Genomic DNA, 20,403 nt, shown 5'->3' on the forward strand with positions numbered 1-20,403 from the left:
CCGGTACCTCCCAGTGACTCCAGGTGGTTCCGGGTAGCTCCCAGTGACTCCAGGTAGCTCCAGGTGGTTCCGGGTAGCTCCCAGTGACTCCAGGTAGCTCCCAGGTGACTCCGGGTAGCTCCCGGTACCTCCCAGTGACTCCAGGTGGTTCTGGGTACCTCCCAGTGACTCCAGGTGGTTCTGAGTAGCTCCAGGTAGCTCCAGGTGACTCCGGGTAGCTCCTGACCTCCCAGCCTCAGGTGTGGCGCCTCCAGGTGAGGTCTGCCGCCGGACCCGCCCCTTCTCCAGCAGCTGGCCAATCAGGAGGAGGAGCATCCCCGCACCTCCCCCCTCTCCCCGGGGCCGGGCCGCTATTGGCCGTCCCGCCTGTCCATCAGCCGCGCCGTGCGTCAGGTGAGCGGCAGGAAAGTTGCGGCGGAGTTTGTGCGGCGGAGAGTGGGCGCTGCGGCCGGGAGATCCGAGCCCGTCCTGCCCTACCCTACCCTACCCTACCCTACCCTCACCCACCCTAACCCTCACCCACCCTAACCCTCACCCACCGGACATCAGACAACAAACCTTCTCCTGGGGAAAGTTCGGAAACTTTCCCGTTGAAGTGAACCATGAAAAGTTTGAAGTCGCGGTTGAAGAAACATGATGCGACTCTCAATGTAAGTTCCCCCTCACTCAGCTCGATCTCACTCCCTATTCCCGAGGAGTGGCGGGCAAACTTTCCCTCCGCGAGTTAACGGCACCGAGTGTATTCCTCTGATCCCCTCCCTCACTTTCCCTCCCTCACTCCCTCTCTTTCCCTCCCTCACTCCCTCTCTTTCCCTCCCTTACTCCCTCTCTTTCCCTCCCTCACTCCCTCTCTTTCCCTCCCTCACTCCCTCTCTTTCCCTCCCTCTCTTTCCCTCCCTCACTCCCTCTCTTTCCCTCCCTCACTTTCCCTCCCTCACTTTCCCTCCCTCACTCCCTCTCTTTCCCTCCCTCACTCCCTCTCTTTCCCTCCCTCACTCCCTCTCTTTCCTTCACTCCCTCTCTTTCCTTCACTCCCTCTCTTTCCCTCCCTCACTCCCTCTCTTTCCCTCCCTCACTCCCTCTCTTTCCCTCCCTCACTCCCTCTCTTTCCCTCCCTCACTCCCTCTCTTTCCCGCCCTCACTCCCTCTCTTTCCCGCCCTCACTCCCTCTCTTTCCCGCCCTCACTCCCTCTCTTTCCCGCCCTCACTCCCTCTCTTTCCCGCCCTCACTCCCTCTCTTTCCCCCCTCACTCCCTCTCTTTCCCCCCCTCACTCCCTCTCTTTCCCCCCCTCACTCCCTCTCTTTCCCCCCCTCACTCCCTCTCTTTCCCCCCCTCACTCCCTCTCTTTCCCCCCCTCACTCCCTCTCTTTCCCCCCCTCACTCCCTCTCTTTCCCCCCCTCACTCCCTCTCTTTCCCCCCCTCACTCCCTCTCTTTCCCTCCCTCACTCCCTCTCTTTCCCTCCCTCACTCCCTCTCTTTCCCTCCCTCACTCCCTCTCTTTCCCTCCCTCACTCCCTCTCTTTCCCTCCCTCACTCCCTCTCTTTCCCTCCCTCACTCCCTCTCTTTCCCTCCCTCACTCCCTCTCTTTCCCTCCCTCACTCCCTCTCTTTCCCCCCCTCACTCCCTCTCTTTCCCTCCCTCACTCCCTCTCTTTCCCTCCCTCACTCCCTCTCTTTCCCTCCCTCACTCCCTCTCTTTCCCTCCCTCACTCCCTCTCTTTCCCTCCCTCACTCCCTCTCTTTCCCTCCCTCACTCCCTCTCTTTCCCTCCCTCACTCCCTCTCTTTCCCTCCCTCACTCCCTCTCTTTCCCTCCCTCACTCCCTCTCTTTCCCTCCCTCACTCCCTCTCTTTCCCTCCCTCACTCCCTCTCTTTCCCTCCCTCACTCCCTCTCTTTCCCTCCCTCACTCCCTCTCTTTCCCTCCCTCACTCCCTCTCTTTCCCTCCCTCACTCCCTCTCTTTCCCTCCCTCACTCCCCCTCTTTCCCTCCCTCACTCCCCCTCTTTCCCTCCCTCACTCCCCCTCTGTCTCTCCCTCACTCCCTCTCTCTCCCTCCCTCCCTCTCTCTCCCTCCCTCACTCCCTCTCTCTCCCTCCCTCACTCCCTCTCTCTCCCTCCCTCACTCCCTCTCTCTCCCTCCCTCACTCCCTCTCTCTCCCTCCCTCACTCCCTCTCTCTCCCTCCCTCACTCCCTCTCTCTCCCTCCCTCACTCCCTCTCTCTCCCTCCCTCACTCCCTCTCTCTCCCTCCCTCACTCCCTCTCTCTCCCTCCCTCACTCCCTCTCTCTCCCTCCCTCACTCCCTCTCTCTCCCTCCCTCACTCCCTCTCTCTCCCTCCTCACTCCCTCTCTCTCCCTCCCTCACTCCCTCTCTCTCCCTCCCTCACTCCCTCTCTCTCCCTCCCTCACTCCCTCTCTCTCCCTCCCTCACTCCCTCTCTCTCCCTCCCTCACTCCCTCTCTCTCCCTCCCTCACTCCCCCTCCCTCACTCCCTCTCTCTCACTCCCTTACTCCCTCTCTCACTCCCTCTTTCCTCCCTCTGACTCCCTCTCTCTCTCCCTCCCTCTGACACCTCTTCCCCAGTTGTGTGTGTATTTGAAATGCATCGCCTTCCCCAATCGAAACAGTGCTTCGTTTTTGTTCTAAACGTCCCAAATCTGCCCCTCCTCCCCGTGTAAGGTGGTTGTGGAGGCAGGATTTTTAAAAAATTTGCAGTTCTTTCTTTCTTTGAGGAGTGGGGAGAACAATTCAAACTGCAAAGTCAGCAGCTTGACATCAGGTGAACTTTGTTATTCGGTTGGCCCAATAAATTTTGACTGGGAAGAATCTTTGAAGCAGTGGCATCTTAAGTTGCTACTGACATAGAACACCACACCCAGGCCCCTATGTGGATTGCTTCAGTACGCCCTGGTTGGTTAGTGGGGCCTAACAGTGAATTCAAAATGACCAGCCGTGCTCTGAACCAGGAGTGTTCACAAAATGATTTTGGGTGGATGCTGTCTTTTTGTGCGTGTGTGTGGCTGTTATCTTGAATCCTTGTAGATGACATTTCAGACTTTTGATCACTCCCAGGTCTCCCAATAGTCCTGGACTTTTGGTTGTTTGCCTCGTAATCATTCCCAGATATCTGTCCTCTATAGAAAGTAGCTGGGAGCTCGATGATTGCCCTGTAATGGTTCCCAGATAGCTGATATTGTCTGTACCTCTGGATTGGCACTGTAGCACTATTTGTTTCCAGTTAGTTTGAAGAAAATATAATTTTGAGATGTCTTTCGGAATGCTTTTAACAGTTACTTTGTTGCAGTGTTTATGTAAGCCTACTTGTGACCATAATAAAGATTTTTATTATTTTAATCTTTTGAATAATCTTTATTGTCACAAGTGGACATACATTAACACTGCAAGTTACTGTAAAAAGCCTCTCGTCGCCACATTTCGGCGCCTGTTCGGGTACACAGGAAGAACTCAATGTCCAAATTATCTAACAGCATGTCTTTCGGGACTTGTGGTGGAAATCTGAGCACCCGGAGGAAACCCACGCAGTCACAGGGAGAACGTGCAGACTCTGGAGAGAGACAGTGACCCAAGCTGGGAATTGAACCTGGGACCAGGAGCTGTGAAGCAATTGTGTACCGGGTTGCCCATTCCATTATTCCATTTGACTAGGGAGGTTTACATAGTATAAGTATGTATCTTGAATAGGAATAGGGGTGGCATGGTGGCGCAGTAGGTAGCAATGCTGCCACATGGTGCTGAGGACCCGGGTTCGATCCCGGCCCCAGGTCACTGTCCGTGTGGCATTTGCACATTTTCCCCCACAACCCAAAGATGTGCAGGTTAGGTGGATTGGCTACACAAAATTGCCCCTTAATTGGGGGAAAAAAAGAATTGGGTACTCTATAAAATTTATTTTCAAAATCTTAACTAGTAATTTTGTAATAGTTGTAATACAGTAAATAGGAATTTTGTAATAGTGATATTGCAGTTCTGTAAGAACTTCAACCCTCTTCGTGCTCAGCTCATTTTGTTCTGATTATACATAGAACAGCACAGAACAGGCCCTTCGGCCCTCGATGTTGTGCCGAGCATTGTCCGAAACCAAGATCAAGCTATCCCACTCCCTGTCATTCTGGTGTGCTCCATGTGCCTATCCATTAACCGCTTGAAAGTTCCTAAAGTGTCCGGCTCCACTATCACAGCAGGCAGCCCATTCCTCACTCTAACCACTCTCTGAGTAAAGAACCTACCTCGGACATCCCTCCTATATCTCCCACCCCGAACCTTATAGTTATACCCCCTTGTAACAGCTACATCCACCCGAGGAAATAGTCTGTGAATGTCCACTGTATCTATCCCCCTCATCTATAAACCTCTATTAAGTCACCTCTCATCCTCCTTCACGCCAATGAGAAAAGCCCTAGCTTCTTCAACCTTTCCTCATAAGACCTATCCTGCAAACCAGGCAGCATCCTGGTAAATCTCCTTTGCACCCATTCCAATGTTTCCACATCCTATAGTGAGGTGACCAGAACTGCACACAATACTCCAAATATGGTCTCACCAGGGTCATGTACAGTTGCAGCATAACCCCGCGGTACTTAAACTCAAGCCCCCTGTTAATAAACGCTAACACACTATCGGCCATCTTCACGACTCTATCCACTTGTGTGGCAACCTGTACATACTTGTTTGCGTGGGTTTCACCCCACAACCCAAAGATGTGCAGGGTAGGTAGATTGGCCATGCTAAATTGCCCCTTACTTGGAAAAAATGAATTGGGTACTCCTAAATTTAAAAAAAAAATTAAAATTAATGTTCATACTTGCCTGTCAACTTGAGTTTTTTTGCTTTAGAAAATCAATATACTTATTGAGGTAGTTACTGGATTCTGTCGTTGTGAACCACAATGTCTATTGGCATCACTGGCAAGGCCACTATTTGTTACCAGTCCTTAATTGTGCTTGAGAAAGTACAGAGCCATCACCTTCAACCACTGCGTATGATGAATGCTTTTAATTTGCAGTTTTTGGCAAACATTAAGCGTGTTTGTAAACAGCTGATAGTGGCAGACCGGGTTAGCATCCAATGGCTCCACTCTTGTAAAAGTATTTTATTTTAGAGATTTATAAGTGAAAGGTTGAAGACTGCGGAAGCTGGAAGAAAAATTAAACAGTAACAAAACTGTGCTGGAAACACAGAGTGGGGAGAGCAGACTTAACGTTTCAGTTCTGGAGCCCTTCAATGGAGGCTCCTTGACTCTGGTCATTAGAGGTGTTGAATGCTTGAAGTCTGAATGCTTCTAGGTTTTTCCATTTCTGTCTCCTGTTAAACTTTGTTTGGAAAGGGCTGAGGTTTTTATTTGGGTTCCGCCACTTTATGTTCATTGTCCAGAGAAACGAGGACTGCTGCTTCAGCTGTACCATCGAGGGTCGCTGGCAGGATCAGTTATCTACTTGTTTTGTGAACTATCTTGAAACACTTCATGGCTCGGTGGGAAACAGAAGATGAAAAACAGCCCCAAAAATAGTTTACAGAAGTTGTTGACTGTATCATTTTATCTTAAACTGGAATCCCAATAAGCCTTTCATATGTAAAAGTAATTTTTAAAAATATGCCACAGGGGGTATTGCTGTTCTGAATGCCCCAGATTCTCATTCCTTTTGAGTCAGATGAAAATGGGTTCAAAACCCACTCCAGAGATTTGAGTGTGTAATCCAGGCTGACACACCCTGGTGCTGTACTAAGGGAGTGCTGCACTGTCTGAGATGCTGCCTTTGAGATGCAACATTAAACTGAGTCTCTGTCTGCTGTCTCCTGTGGATTTAATTTAAAAAAGCACCCTTTCAAGGAAGTGTAGGAGAGAGAATCCTGGGAAACATTTATTCCTCGATCGAACGCCACTAAGATAGTATTATCACGTCAGTTATCGCATTTCTGCTGTGGGAGTTTTCTCTGCGCAAATTGGTCGCTGCGTTTGCTTTATTAACACTCTGCTTCATTGATTGTAATGATGCGGAGATGCCGGCGTTGCACTGGGGTGGGCACAGTAAGAAGTCTTACAACACCAGTTTAAAGCCCGACAGGTTTATCTCGAACCACTAGCTTTAGGGGCACTGCTCCTCCCTCAGGTGAAGGTCATTGATTGCAGGCAGCTTTGGGGCACCCAGAGTGTATGAAAATGCTGTCGGAATGCCAAGCTTTTCTTTCTTTTTCTTTTTCTAATTTCTTCCTTTATTCACTTTATTTGTCGGAGCATGGTTTTGTTTTGTTAATAGGATCACAGGATAGTTATAGCCCAGAAGGAGACCATTTAGCCTGCCTTGTCTCTACTGGATCCCTGCCAGAGCTAATCAATTAGTTATGTTTTTATTTTCCATTTTAAAAATTAATTATTTTGTGCTAAATATTTTGTGTGATTTTTAATGTTGCACCTGAATGTTCTTGCTCTTGTATTCTAGGTTTTGGCTTGTTTATCCCCAGAAACTCTCCAGTCTGCTTTTTTTCAAGGTTAATTTGTGTTAGTGTGTGGATCTCACAGATCACAAAGCAGCTTTTCTACTTGCAGTTGTTTGGGTTGGATTTCTGAGCTCGTGAGCCCCTTCCTGGAGTTGATACTAATATTTCCATCTCATTTACCCAGCAGCAGTCAAATACTTGCTGAGACACTGGACCTATGATCCTGCCACTGGAATAAGGTTGTTAGGTAAATGTTGGGGGATGATTTATTGATACTAGCCTCCTGCAATCTGATCTTAAGCTGGTATTAAGAATGCTTTCAGAATCTATAAGGTGATCACCAAAATGTAAGGAGCTCAGGAGGGAAATTGGAGAATTGTTATGGCCTAGGAGGAGGCTGTTTGGCCCAGCTGAATATGCAACTATTCAGAAGAGCATCCTACCATGTCCACTCTCTTTCCCCTCACCCCCGCCCTATCCTTGTAACCCCATTACACAACCTTCACTCCCCTGGACATTCGGGGGCAATTTTTATCATGGCTAATCCACCTAACCTGCACATCTTTGGACTGTGGGAGGAAACCGGAGCGCCCGGAGGAAAGCCACGCAGACATGGGGAGAAAGGGCCCGAGGTCGGAATTGAACCAGGGTCCCTGGCGCTGAGAGACAGCAGTGCTAACCGCTGTGCCAACATTGAGACGCATTCACTGATCTGCAAGTCTTGTGTCACTCTGGGATTTTGTGTGGTTTGTAACTTAAAATATCAAACAGTATATTCACTGTAACATTAAACCTAATCATTACGCTACAGTTTCGATCCCTGTCCTGAAGACAGGCTATTAACATTCCAGAATGTGTCTGCCTAATTGAAATGTATTCTGTCCCCCTCCCCTCCCCCCTCCCCAAGTACTTGATTGACCAGTTCTTTGGGTGTGTGAATATTACTCTGACGGTATTATGGCATTTTTGTTCTAGGATGCCAGCATCTCAATATTTAATTAATTTTAAAAATAATGTAAACCCCTGGTTCAGGGTGTCTTTGGCAAGGCCAACATCCTGATTGCCGATTGATGCGGTCCAGTGGGTGATGAAGCTGCTGCCACCGTGCTGGGGCAGAGAATTTGGTTCAGTGAATTTGAAGGAAGGGCTGTTAATCGTCTACGTCAGGGTGATGTGTGATTTGGAGGTGATGGTAAACATGATAATTGCATCCTATTTTTTTAATAAACATTTTATTGAGGTATTTTTGATTTTACGACTACAGCAAAATAAACGTAATGCAAAAGCCGTCTTCCTGCCTTACAGGTCCCACCTTTATTAACCCCCTACACTAAACTAAACTAACCCTTCTGCTAACGATTAATTTTCCGCAAAGAAGTCGATGAATGGTTGCCACCTTCGGACGAACCCTAACATTGATCCTCTCAAGGTGAACTTTATTTTCTCCAAACAGAGAAAGCTAGCCATGTCCGATAGCCAGCTCTCTGACTTTGGGGGCTTTGAGTCCCTCCAAGCTAATAGTATCCGTCTCCGGGCTACCAGGGAAGCAAAGGCCAGAACGTCTGCCTCTTTCTCCTCCTGGATTCCCGGGTCTTCCGACACCCCGAAAATCGCCACCTCTGGACTCAGTGCCACTCTTGGTTTTTAACGCCGTGGACATGACATCTGCAAACCCCTGCCAAAATCCCCTAAGCTTTGGGCATGTCCAGAATATGTGGGCATGGTTCGCTGCTCCTCCTGCACACTTTGCACACCTATCTTCTACCCCAAAGAACCTGCCCATCTGGGCACTGTCATGTGAGCCCGGTGTACGACCTTGAACTCTATCAGGTTGAGCCTGGCACATGATGTGGACGTGTTGACTCTACTCAGCGCATCCACCCAAAGACCATCCTCTATCTCTCTGCCCAACTCCTCGTCCCACTTGCGCTTCAGCTCCTCGGTCTGCGTCTCCTCGTAGGGGACGGCGAGTAAGGAGCTGCAGAAAAAGGCCTCTGACAACGAGGACGATATTTTGGGTCTGGCGGAGTGGAGGCACACGAGGTCCTGCACAAAAGATGGCAGGAGAAGCTGGAAGACCTTGAAAACAGGTCGAGGAGGCAGAACCTGCAAATTCTGAGTCTCCCCGAAGGCGCGGAGGGGTCGGATGTGAGTGCGTTTGTGACCACGATGCTGGGGACGCTGATGGGCGCGGGGGCCTTCCCGCGGCCCCTGGAGCTGGACGGGGCGCACAGAGTCCTGGCAAGGAAGCCGAAGGCAAACGAGCCGCCGAGAGCTATGGTGGTAAGGTTCCACCGCTTCACCGACAAGGAATGTGTCCTGTGATGGGCAAAGAAGGAGCGAAGCAGTAAGTGGGAGAACTGAGAGATCCGTATCTACCAGGACTGGGGTGCAGAGCTGGCTAAGTGGCGGGTGGGATTCAACCGGGCCAAGGTGGTCCTCCACAGCAAAGGGGTGAAGTTCGGGCTGCTACAACCGGCGAAGCTGTGGGTCACTTACCAAGACTGGCACCATTATTTTGATACGCTGGATGAGGCGTGGACTTTTATTATGAACGAGAAGCTTGACTTGAATTAATGGACAGCTGTATGTTGTTGGGGCACTCCGGAGGGGGCGGTGTTATGTTGGTTTTCCCCGTGTTTTTTTATTTTGCCCCTTTGTTCTGGGCCCTTGAGGTTCTGGGTCTGTTTGCTGTTTGTATAGAGCCGCGTCACAGGCAGTGGGGATGGGCCGTACAGCTAGAGCTTGGGGGGGGGGGGGGGGGGGTTGCTCATTGTCGGGATAGCACCCGAAATTTGTTTGTTTGTTTGAGCTTTTCTTTCTTGACACACGGGAATAAGGGGAGTGGGGTAGCTCTCTCTCGCTCTCTCTCTCTCTCTCCCCCACTTGGTTGGGGAGGTTGGAGGCCAGTAGAGGGAGCCAGCAGTGGGATTGGGCATAGAGGCGGGAGCAGCCGGGGTCAGCTGATTTAGGGGAGAGCAATGGGGGGGGGGGGGAATTGGGCTTAAGCAGTTGCTTGACTTGGGTGAAGGGGATCATGGGGGGTGAGGGGGGGAGGTCTGGGATGCTGCTTTGCTGGCTGTAGGGGAAGCAACTTTCGGAGTTAAAAGGGGGAGTTGGGACGGGGAGCCAAGAGGGCCTGTGTGATCTCACACTTAAAGGGGCTAAAGACAGACGTAGCTATGATATAAGAAACGCATCTGAAGCTTGCTGATCAAACTAGGCTGAGGAAGGGATGGGTGGGGCAGGTCTTTCACTCAGGGCTGGGTGCGAAGACCAGAGGGGTCACAATCTTGGTGATAAAACGGGTGGCATTTGAGGTTGGGGGTATTGTGGCGGATAAAGGGGGGTAGATATATTATGGTGAGTAGCAAGCTGCAGGGGGCCTGGGTGGTGCTAGTGAACGTGTATGCCCGAATTGGGACGATGCGGATTTTATGAAGCGAATGTTGAGTAAAATCCCGGACATGGAGCCATGAAGTCTGGTAATGAGGGGGGGGGGGGGGGGGGGAGACCTTAATACGGTCCTGGACCCGGCACTGGATCGGTCTAGGTCTAAAGCAGGTATGAGGCTGGCAGCGGCCAAAATCCTGAGGGGGTTCATGGACCAGATGGGGGGAGTGGACCCGTGCAGATTCACTCGGCCAAGGGCGAAGGATTTTTCTTTCTTTCTTCCACGTCCACAGAGTGTACCCGTGGATTGATTTTTTTTTTCTTCTTTTTCTCGTGGTGAGCAGGGCGCTAATCCCAAGAGTGGAGGGGGTAGAGTACTCAGCCATTGTGGTCTCGGACCATGCTCCCCACTGGGTGGAGTTTTCATTTTTTAGTTGAGGCTGGGGGCGGAGAGAAGCCAACTCCCTCTATGGAGACTGGATGTAGGACTATTGGCGGATGAGGAGGTCTGTGGCGGATTAGGAGGAGTATCCAAAATTATGTGGCGACCAATGATACAGGGGAGGTTTCAGTGAGTGTGGTCTGGGAGGCGCTGAAGGCAGTTATCAGGGGGGAGCTAATTTCTCTCAGGTCCCACAGAGAGAAGAGGGATAGGATGGAGAGGGAGAGGTTGGTGTGGGAGATACTCAGGGTGGATAGGAGGTATGCGGAGTCCCCCGAGGAGGGGCTGCTAAAGGAGCGCCCGAGCCTGCAGGCGGAATTTGACTTGCTTACCACAGGGAAGGCAGAGGCTCAGTGGAGGAAGTTACAAGGAGCGGTGTACGAGTATGGGGAGAAGGCAAGTAGGATGCTGGTGCACCAACTACGGAAGAGAGAGGCGGTCAGGGAAATTGGAGGAATTAGGGACGGGGGCGGGGGGTAACACTGTGCTGAGCTCGGTAAGGATCAATGAGGTCTTCAAGGATTTCTATGGTAAATTGTATGTCAGAACCCCCGGGGGGAGGGGGGGGGGGGGTGGAGAGGGAAGGGATGAAGCAATTCTTGGGCCAACTGAGGTTTCCGAAGGTGGAGGAGGAGCTAGTAGAGGGATTAGGGGCCCCGATTGAGTTGGAGGAATTGGTTAAAGGTTTGGAGGGTATGCAGTCGGGCAAGGTCCCGGGACTGGACTGATATCCCGTAGAATTCTATAGGAAATTCTCAGAGCTGTTGAGCCCGCTATTGTTGAGAACCTTCAACTAAGCTAAGGATAGGGGAACCCTTCCCCCGACGATGTCACGGGCCTTGATTTCGCTCATTCTTAAACGAGATAAGGACCCGTTGCAATGTGGCTCTTGCAGACCGATCTTGCTCCTTAATCTATACTCCAAACTGTTGGCCAAGACCCTGGCCATTAGAATGGAGGACTGTGTCCCGGGGGTGACTAATGAGAACCAGACGGGGTTTGTGAAGGGCAGGCAGCTGAACACGAATGTGCGGAGGCTCCTGAATGTGATCATGATGCCCTCGAATGGAGGGGGATGCAAGTGGTGGCTGCAATGGATGCGGAAAAAGCCTTTGATCAGCTGGAGTGGGAGTACCTGTGGGAAGTGTTAGGCAGATTTGGATTTGGCGAGGAATTCATAGGGTGGGTCAAATTACTCTATCAGGGACTTCCGGTGGCGCCCTCGAGGAGGCAGGTCGCAGGTTGGATCGCTCCCGCCCGAGATGGGCAAACGGACCTTTGTCTACGGACTTTTTAGGGACCTGGCAGCCTGAATCGGTGGAGGAGACGACAGGGAAGAGGCTTTCTTCCCGGGGTATGGGCAGCTGGACCAGAAGCGGTCGAGTGGAGCGGCAAGGATCGAAGCGGGAGCAGCGGGGAACCCAGGCCGGGCGGCCAAGCATGGCGGACGGCGGGGACCGGGGAGCGGAGGCTCACTGGCCAAGGGAGGAGCAGATGGAGTTTTTCAAGAACTGCTTCGCCGAGCTGAGGAGGGACACGCTGGACCCGATGAGAGCGGTGATGGACCGAATGGTCGAGACACAGGCGGCCCAAGGGAAGGCGCTCAGGGAGGTCGAGGCGAAGCTCTCCAGTCAGGAGGGCATGGTAACGGAGCTGGAGCACGAGGTGGAGGAGCTGAACGCCCGTCAGAGGAGGATGCAGGAGCAGCTTGAAGAGCTGGGGAACAGAGCCAGGAGGCAGAATTTAAGAATCGTTGGCCTCCCCGAGGGCTGCGAGGGGTCGGATGTGGGCGCATACGTGACGGGTATGCTTGAGGCGCTGATGGGACCGGAGGCCTTCCTCAACCCCTGGAGTTGGATGGGGCACATAGAGCCCCCGCAAGGAAGCCCAGGACGGGCGACCGACCGAGGGCCTTGGTGGTCCGCTTTCACCGGCTTGCTGACAGGGAACGTGTGCTGCGATGGGCCAAGGCGGAGAGGAGCAGCAGATGGGAGAACTGCGAGGTGCGCATTTACCAGGACTTGGGAACGGAGCTGGCCAAGAGGCGTGCAGGATTCATCAAGGTAAAGGCAGCCCTCTACAAAAAGGAGGTGAGGTTTGGAATGCTATATCCTGCAAAGCTTTGGGTTACGTTTGAGGAACTCCACTACTACTTTGAGACACCAGAACAGGTTTGGACCTTTATTAAAGACAAGAAGCTGGACTTGAACTAATGGGCACTGAGTTCTTTCAGTGCTGTACAGTGGCGGCGGCCTGTTAACTTAAAGTTGCTCTGATTAGGACTTTTACTAAGAAAAAGAAGCTGGACTGGAACTAAAGGACTCGGGGCTTTCAGACATTTTGTGTGGCGGCGGTTTGTTAAACTATCCTGTACTGTAATGTTTATCTAAGATTGTTTTCAGCCTGGACAGAGAGTGGGGGCTGGAGGGCGCACTGTTTAGGGTCCTTTGGGGGGATCGCAATGGGGGGGGGGGGGGCCCTGTGCTTGGTACCTTCTGGTGCGAGATCGGGGCCTCTGATGGGGGGATGGGCTAGGGGCTAGTCACGGGACTTGAAAGGGCTCGGTGGGATACAATTAGGTTAATGGGTCCCTGGTGGGTGGGGGGAGGGCCTGAGCGCTGGGACGGGAGACAGGTAGGCGCCAAGGGCAGGGGTCAGTGTGACTAGCGTAGGTCAGGGGGCACCAGGGAGATCGGAGGTGGGGCGGGGCGGGCTAGGGCCAAGCGCAGGGCTGACCTGGCAGGCCAGGCCTGGGGGAGTAGGGGAGACCAGGCGGGGGGGGGGCGGGGAGGGAGAAGAGGGTTAGGGCCACGTTAGCTTAGTGTAGTTGAACACGTGTGGCATGGGTAAACAGAGCTGGCAGGGAAAGTGCCGTATGGAAGGATTTTTGGTTTCAACATTTATTAACATGTTTCTTTCCTTCCCACTGTTCGTTTTCACTATGTTAAGGCTCTTTGCACAGGGCCATTTTTCGCTTTGTAACTGTTACAAATTTGTGTTAAATAAAAAACTTCAAAAAAAAAAAATTACTCTATCAGGTCCCCGTAGTGAGTGTGTCCACGAACCGACTGTGGTCGGAGTACTTTAGGCTGCACCCAGGAACGAGGCAGGGGTGCCCCCTGTCCTCCCTGCTGTTTGCCCCGGCAATCGAGCCGTTGGCCGTGGCGCTGAGGATGTCTAGAAACTGGAGGGGGCTGGTTCGGGGAGGGGAGGAGCATTGGGTTTCACTGTACGCGGATGACCTGCTCCTGTATATTTCAGATCCGGTGGAGAGGATGGAGGAGGTCATGCATATCCTAAAAGATTTGGGGGATTTCTCGGGGTATAAGTTGAATGTCGGGAAAAGCGAACTTTTTGTGATCCATGCGAGGGGCCAGGAAAAGAGACAGAGAACTCAAGATGGTGGAGAGGAGCTTTCGCTACTTGGGCATATGGGTGGCTAAGAGTTGGGATGCCCTGCACAAGCTCAACCTGACGGGGCTGGGGGACTTTAAGAGGTGGGACATGCTCCCGCTTTCTTTGGCGGGCAGGGTGCAGTCCGTGAAGGTGATGGTCCTCCCCAGGTTCTTGTTCGTCTTCCAGTGCCTTCCCATCCTCATCCCCAAGTCCTCCTTCAAGCGAGTGAACAGGATTATCATGGGATTTGTGTGGGCAATCAAGACCCTGCGGGTTAAAAGACCGTTCTTGGAGTGCAGTCGGGCGGGGGGGGGGGGGGGGGGGGGGGGGGGCGCGGGCGCGGCGGCGGCGTGTAAGCGGCTGGAGGCGGCGTCTTGCAGGGATACTAGCTTGGGGACGCTGATAATGGCACCGCTGCCGCTCTCGCCGGCACGGCACACCACGAGCCCGGTGGTGATGGCTGCACTGAGGATCTGGGGTCAGTGGAGAAGGCACAGGGAGGAGGTAGGGGCCTCAGTCTGGACCCTGGTACGAAACAACCGTATGTTCGTCCCGGGTAGAATAGACAGACAGTTTCTAAGCTGGCACAGAGCAGGTATCAAAAGGATGGGGGACTTGTTTATAGATGGGACTTTCTCTAGCCTGAAGGCGCTGGAGGAGAAATTCGGTTTGCCCCCGGGGAATACCTTTAGGTACCTGGAAGTCTGCGCTTTCTTGAAGAAGCAGGTGGTGGAATCTCCGCTGCTGCCTTCCCGCAGGATACAGGACAGGGTGGTTTTGGGCATGTGGGTAGGAGACGGAAAGGTATCAGACATATACCAGGAGCTGCAGAAGGCGGAGGAGGCCTCGACAGAGGAGCTGAAGGGCAAGTGGGGGGAGGAGGGCCTGTGGGCGGACGCCCTGGGCAGGGTCAATTCCTCCTCCCCATGTGCCAGGCTTAGCTTGATTCAGTTTAAGGTGGTCCATCGGGCGCACATGACAGCGGCAAGAATGAGCAAGTTCTTTGGGGTGGAGGACAGGTGTGTTAGGTGTTCAGGGAGCCCAGCCAACCATGTCCATATGTTTTGGGCATGCCCGGCGCTTAAAGAATTCTGGCGAGGCTTTGCAAAGGTTATGTCCAAGGTCTTGGACACTCGGGTAAAGCCGAGTCTGGGGGATAGCGATATTTGGGGTGTCAGAAGATTCGGGAGTGCAGGAGCTGAAAGAGGCCGAAGTCCTGGCCTTTGCCTCCTTGGTAGCCCGGAGACTGATCTTGTTAATGTGGAGGGACGCGAAACCACCAAGTGTGGAGACTTGGGTCAGTGACATGGCTGGGTTTCTAAGTTTGAAGAGGATAAAGTTTGCCTTGAGGGTCGTTGCTGGGGTTCTCCAGGCGGTGGCAACCGTTCCTTGACTTTCTCGCGGAACGTTAAGTGAGGAGGTCAGCAGCAAACCGGGGGGGGGGGGGGGGGGAAGGTGGGGAACTGTATGGGTTGTGGATAGATTTCTCTTGTAAATTGTAGTTATCCCACCTTGTTTTGTTAAGTTGTTCATTTCTTCCCCTTCTTTTGGTAGTGGTTTTGTAAAATTTCTGTAAAATCTTGAATAAAAACAAGTTTAAAAAAAAAGAAAGACAATCCCAACACAATTGCCAACAAAAAAACTCTAAACAAAGAAAAGATCAAACAGAAGATCCAGCATCTAACAAACACACCTCCATCCCCCAACAGTGCAAATTCAAACTTTAACTCACTCAGCTCTGCAACAGGCCCCAAATCAATACCGAAGGCATTACAAATAGCGTCCACAGAATGAAAAACGAGAAACTTTTTAAACATGAACGTTGCAGCAAAGTTCTCAGTCTGCCACCAGCCCTTTCCTTTTCGCGAAGTCCAGCGCTTCCTCAGGCGACTCAAAATAGAAATGATGCTCCTCGCAGGTCACCCAGAGACGGCCGGATACAGCAGTCCGAACTTTACCTATTTCTCAAAAAGAGTCGAGCTGATCTGGTTAAACCCCGCTCTTCTCCTGGCCACCTCCGTATTCGGGTCCTGATAGATCCGCAGGATACAGTTCTACCATTTACAGTTCCGTGTCTGCTTGGCCCATTGTAAAATACGGTCCTTGTCCAAATACCTGTGGAATCTCACCACCGTTGCCCTGGTTTGGGGGGTGGTGGGTGGGTGGTGTGTGTGTGTCTCCCCTTTGCGGCTTTCCTGCGAGCGCTCTGTGAGTCCTGTCCACCTCCAAGGGTCGGGAGAATGACCCTTTCCCCAGCAGCTTGTGTAACTTTTTTGGCGGGTGGTTGGGTGCATTCAGCATTCGCCGGAGCTATCCAGTTGATTTTCACAGCTAGTTTTGACATCTAAATTTCATAACGTTAAAATTTATTTGATTACTGAATCATTGGTGTGGCTGCATTGCAAATCTTCTTTTTAGATCAGTACTATCCTTCTCATAGTTGTGCTCTCAGCCTGGCATTCACAAAGTAGTTAAATGTCTGTGTGCATTCACACACCCATTTCATAATGGTGTACAATGATTTATTTTTTGGGAGTGATGCGACGGTTAATCCCTGTGTCATTTTGCTTAGACTGGGAGCAGTGTGAGTATGTATTTGAGGCAAGATGTTTGGTCTTGGGCTTAGAATAGTACATTATTAAAATAGATTAGGCTGTGATTTTTTTTTCAGTAATGCTCTATGCACTGAGATCATCAGACACCTTGATTGGTGCCAAAATGTTTTAAATATGACTCTTCCCTGTTACGTCCACATTAAAATAAACTAAATGGTGGCCCAAGGCAAGATTCTGAAAGATGAACTGGAAGTTAAACTGTGCACTCCCTGACGCATAATGTGCACTATTATGCTACCGTGCGGCCCCGGTAGATTATCATTTGACGTAATTAAATTTGCAGGAGTGTGGAGGTAGGGCGGAGGAATGGGACTGACTGGATTGCTCTCTGGAGAGCTAGCAGGGACCTGATGGGTTGAATGGCCTCAGTTTTGAGGAAAACTATTGAGTATTGAGCGTTTGAGGAATTTGGATACTGGGACAGCACTTGAGAATCACTGTCTGCTTTGTCTGCCAGAGTACTTGAGTCTATAATCATCTTGCTTTTCCTGTCCACTTGTCTTTCTGCTGTAGCAGAGCTGAGGGCGTGTACGACTGGAGCTGCCACTTTGAATGCTGGAACTCTGGAGTGGAAACAAAACTGTAGAAAGTGTAAAGAATCGAAGTAGCAAAGGAAAGCTAGCGTTTTTGCCCTGAGCCGTCCAAAATATACCTTGCCTTAAAAGTGCCACATATATCATTTGGATTAGTTGGTGAGAGTCAGTGTAAGGACGGGCAATGAGGCAATGTTCTATGATTCACCCAGTAATTGTGCAGTCTCAGCCGAGAGATGATTTTCAGTCTCTTGATGCAGACTGCTGCCTCTAATTGATTTATGCATAACGACCATTGCAGATGGCTGAGTGTGTAAAATGCTGCAACAGGAGCTTCTGTCTCCCTGACTGATGCATCTGATCTCCTGGAACCACTGAAGATAGCTGTCTATACTGTCATTAGGGGAACTAGATAAATCATGGCGATCTGTCTCCGATGTCAAGGGCGCACGGTATTGAGTTTATAGTTGGAAGATTGCCCTGGTGTAATAATGAGGATATTTATGTTTTCATACTTGGAAATGAAAACCGGTTTACTGAGCTATATTAGAAAGTGGTTTGACACGGAGCAGAAATTTCCTGGAATAATACCACAAAAATCTAAAGTTCAAAATTGGAAATAAATTTTTTTTTTTAAATCGGTAAAAGCTGCCAGTGTAGATCTGTGAAGAGGAAAGACAGACCAAGTGTTGACCTGTCTGATGATAGGTGACCAACCCAAAATGTCATCGCCTGTCTTTTCTCCACCCAGACGTAGACTGACCCACTGCCTCTCCTAAGCTAGCTTGTTTTAATTTCGGAAATTGTCTCTTCTCTCCCACTCTACGCCCCACCGTCTTCAGGAGGTACTGAGGAATATAGAACCAAAATGGTTAAACAGTTATGATCTTCAGGATCTCGCTTCAACTCGCTCCCTACAAGGATGATGGAACTAACTTGAGGATTACAGAATGAAATTGATTTCATATAATTGCATAGAATTTACAGTGCAGAAGGAGGCCATTCGGCTCATCGAGTCTGCACCGGCTCTTGGAAAGAGCACCCTACCCAAGCCCACGCCTCCATCCTATCCCCGTAACCCAGTGACCCCACCCAATACTAATGGCAATTTTGGACACCGAGGGCAATTTAGCATGACCAATCCACCTAACCTGCACATCTCTTGACTGTGGGAGGAAACCGGAGCACCCGGAGGAAACCCATGCGCACACGGGGAGGATGTGCAGACTCCGCGCAGACAGTGACCCAAGCCGGGAAACGAACCTGGGACTCTCGATCTGTGAAGCAACTGTGCTAACCATTATGCTACTGTGCGGCCCCGGTAGATTATCATTTGACGTAATTAAATTTGCAGGAGTGTGGAGGTAGGGCGGAGGAAAGGGACTGACTGGATTGCTCTCTGGAGAGCTAGCAGGGACCTGATGGGTTGATTGGCCTCAGTTCATGCTGTAATAGGTTTTAGGATGTTGAATGGCCTGCATTTTCTTTGTTCTTTAGTTGACAATGTTGCATTTATGCTATGGGGCATTGTTTGTGTGTGTGGAGAAGAGAAGATTCTGTCAGCGGTACAGAATGGGTTGTTCTTCGCTGCCTCCATTGCTTCGAGTGAATAATGAATGTGGCTACACATTAGCGCCTCTCTAGAGTAAAAGAAAGGGCAACACTGATTTTCCTTGGAACAACTGCATGTTTAGTTGGGGTGCAAAGGTGGGCGAAATTTCATCAACTTAGCATGGCAGGTGGATGAAAGATGGACATAAAATCCGGACTTTTAGGAGGGATGAGCAAGGAGTTTGAAGGGAATTTGTTGATCTCCAATAATTGTATAACAATGGATCTAAGGTTTAGGAGTTGGCATGGCAACAAAGTCAACCTACACACCCAGGATCTCTAATACACAGAGAAAATGCAAGTACAGGCCTGCTGTTTTTACGATTTGCATTTTTTCATAGAATAAAAAAGGGATGAGGCCCTGAAAGTAGAATATAGGGAGTTAGGAAGAAAGTTGAGAAGTCAAACCTCAAAGGGAGTGATCTCGGGTACTACCAGTGCCATGTGCTGGTCAGATGAATATGTGGCTGAAGAGATGGTGTGAGAGGGAGGGTTTCAGATTCCTGGGGCATTGGGACCAGTTTTGGGGGGTTTGTACAAACTGGGCGGGTTACAGCTGGGCAGGACCGGGACTGATGTCCTGGGGGGGGGGGGGGGGGGGGGGGGGGGGGGGGTATTTGCTGGAGCAGTTGGGGAGGATTTAAACTAATGTGGTGGGGGGTGGGGGGGGGGGGGCAGGGGCAGGGAGCCTATGTCAGGATCCAGAGCAGGGGAATCAAGAACACGAGAAAAAGGACAAAGGAGAATAAGAAAAGTGATAGGCAGAGAAATCAAGGGCCTGTATTAGATAATAACACTGTACAAAATACTCAGGAAGGGGCAGGATCCTTTACAAGGACTAGTCTTAAAACTTTGTACCTGAACGTGTGGAACATTCAAAATAAAATGGGATGAATTAATTGCGCAGACAGATGTAAAGGGATATGATGTAGTTGGGATCACAGAGGCCTGGCTGCAAGTTGACCAAGGATGGGAACTAAACATTGAGGGCTATTCAGTTTTTGGGAAGGAGAGACAGATGGGAAGAGATGGTGGAGTTGCGTTGTTGATTTAAAGAAGATATTGAGGAAAGATAACAGTACAGATGATGTGGAATCTGTCTGGGTGGAGTTAAGAAACGTCATGGGGCAAAAAACATTCATAGGGATGGTATACAGACCACCAAACAGCAGTGGTAATATTGGGAGTAGCATTATTTTCTGTTGACAGGCAATCAGAGATACTTGTGATATAGGAACATCTGTGATAATGGGTGACTTTAATCTGCACGTAAATTGGGTGACTCAAATTAGTCACAATAGAGGAGGAATTTCTGGAGTGTATACGGGATTGTTTTCTAGGCCAGTACGTTGAGGAACCAACCAGGGAACAGGCCAACCTGAGCTGGATGTTGTGCAATGAGAAAGGATTAGTTGACAATCTAGTTGAGAGAGCCCTTGGGGGAGAGTGACCATAATATGGTAGAATTCTTTATCAAGGTGAATAGTGGGTGGCATGGTAGCACAGTGGTTAGCATTGTTGCTTCACAGCACTAAGGACCCAGGTTCGATTCCTGGCTTGGGTCACGGTACGGATTCTGCACGTTCTCCCCGTGTCTGTGTGGGTTTCCTTCGGGCGCTCCGGTTTCCTCCCACAAGTCCCGAAAGATGTGCTGTTAGGTGAATTGGACATTCCTAATTCTCCCTCCGTGTACCCGAACAGACGCCGGAGTGTGGCGACTAGGGGATTTTCACAGTAACTTCATTGCAGTGTTAATGTAAGCCTACTTGTGACAATAATAAAGATTATTGTTACTGAGGTAGTTGATTCTGAGACCAAGGTCCTGGATCTCAATAAAGGTAACTATGATGGTATGAGGCATGGGCTGGGAATGCCAGACTGGGAAATATTACTGAAAGGAAAGACAGCAGATAGGCAATGGCAGGCATTCACGGAACGCATAGATGAACTCCAA

The 20,403-nt window shown here is 50.6% G+C and overlaps 1 protein-coding gene across 2 annotated transcripts in view; it reads left to right on the forward strand.

The window, feature by feature from the left end:
* The first annotated feature begins 396 nt into the window (after nt 1-396).
* Nucleotides 397-20,403, forward strand: part of LOC119974394 (uveal autoantigen with coiled-coil domains and ankyrin repeats-like) — a 182,870-nt gene continuing 162,863 nt past the window's right edge. For both annotated transcript variants that reach the window (XM_038813211.1, XM_038813213.1), the window contains exon 1: nt 397-650. In XM_038813211.1, coding sequence (XP_038669139.1) covers nt 603-650 — 48 coding nt within the window. In that variant the 5' untranslated portion in view covers nt 397-602. The remainder of the gene's footprint in view (nt 651-20,403) is intronic.

Source organism: Scyliorhinus canicula, chromosome 12 (genome assembly GCF_902713615.1).
Source record: "Scyliorhinus canicula chromosome 12, sScyCan1.1, whole genome shotgun sequence".
NCBI classification, from domain to species: Eukaryota; Metazoa; Chordata; class Chondrichthyes; order Carcharhiniformes; family Scyliorhinidae; genus Scyliorhinus; species Scyliorhinus canicula.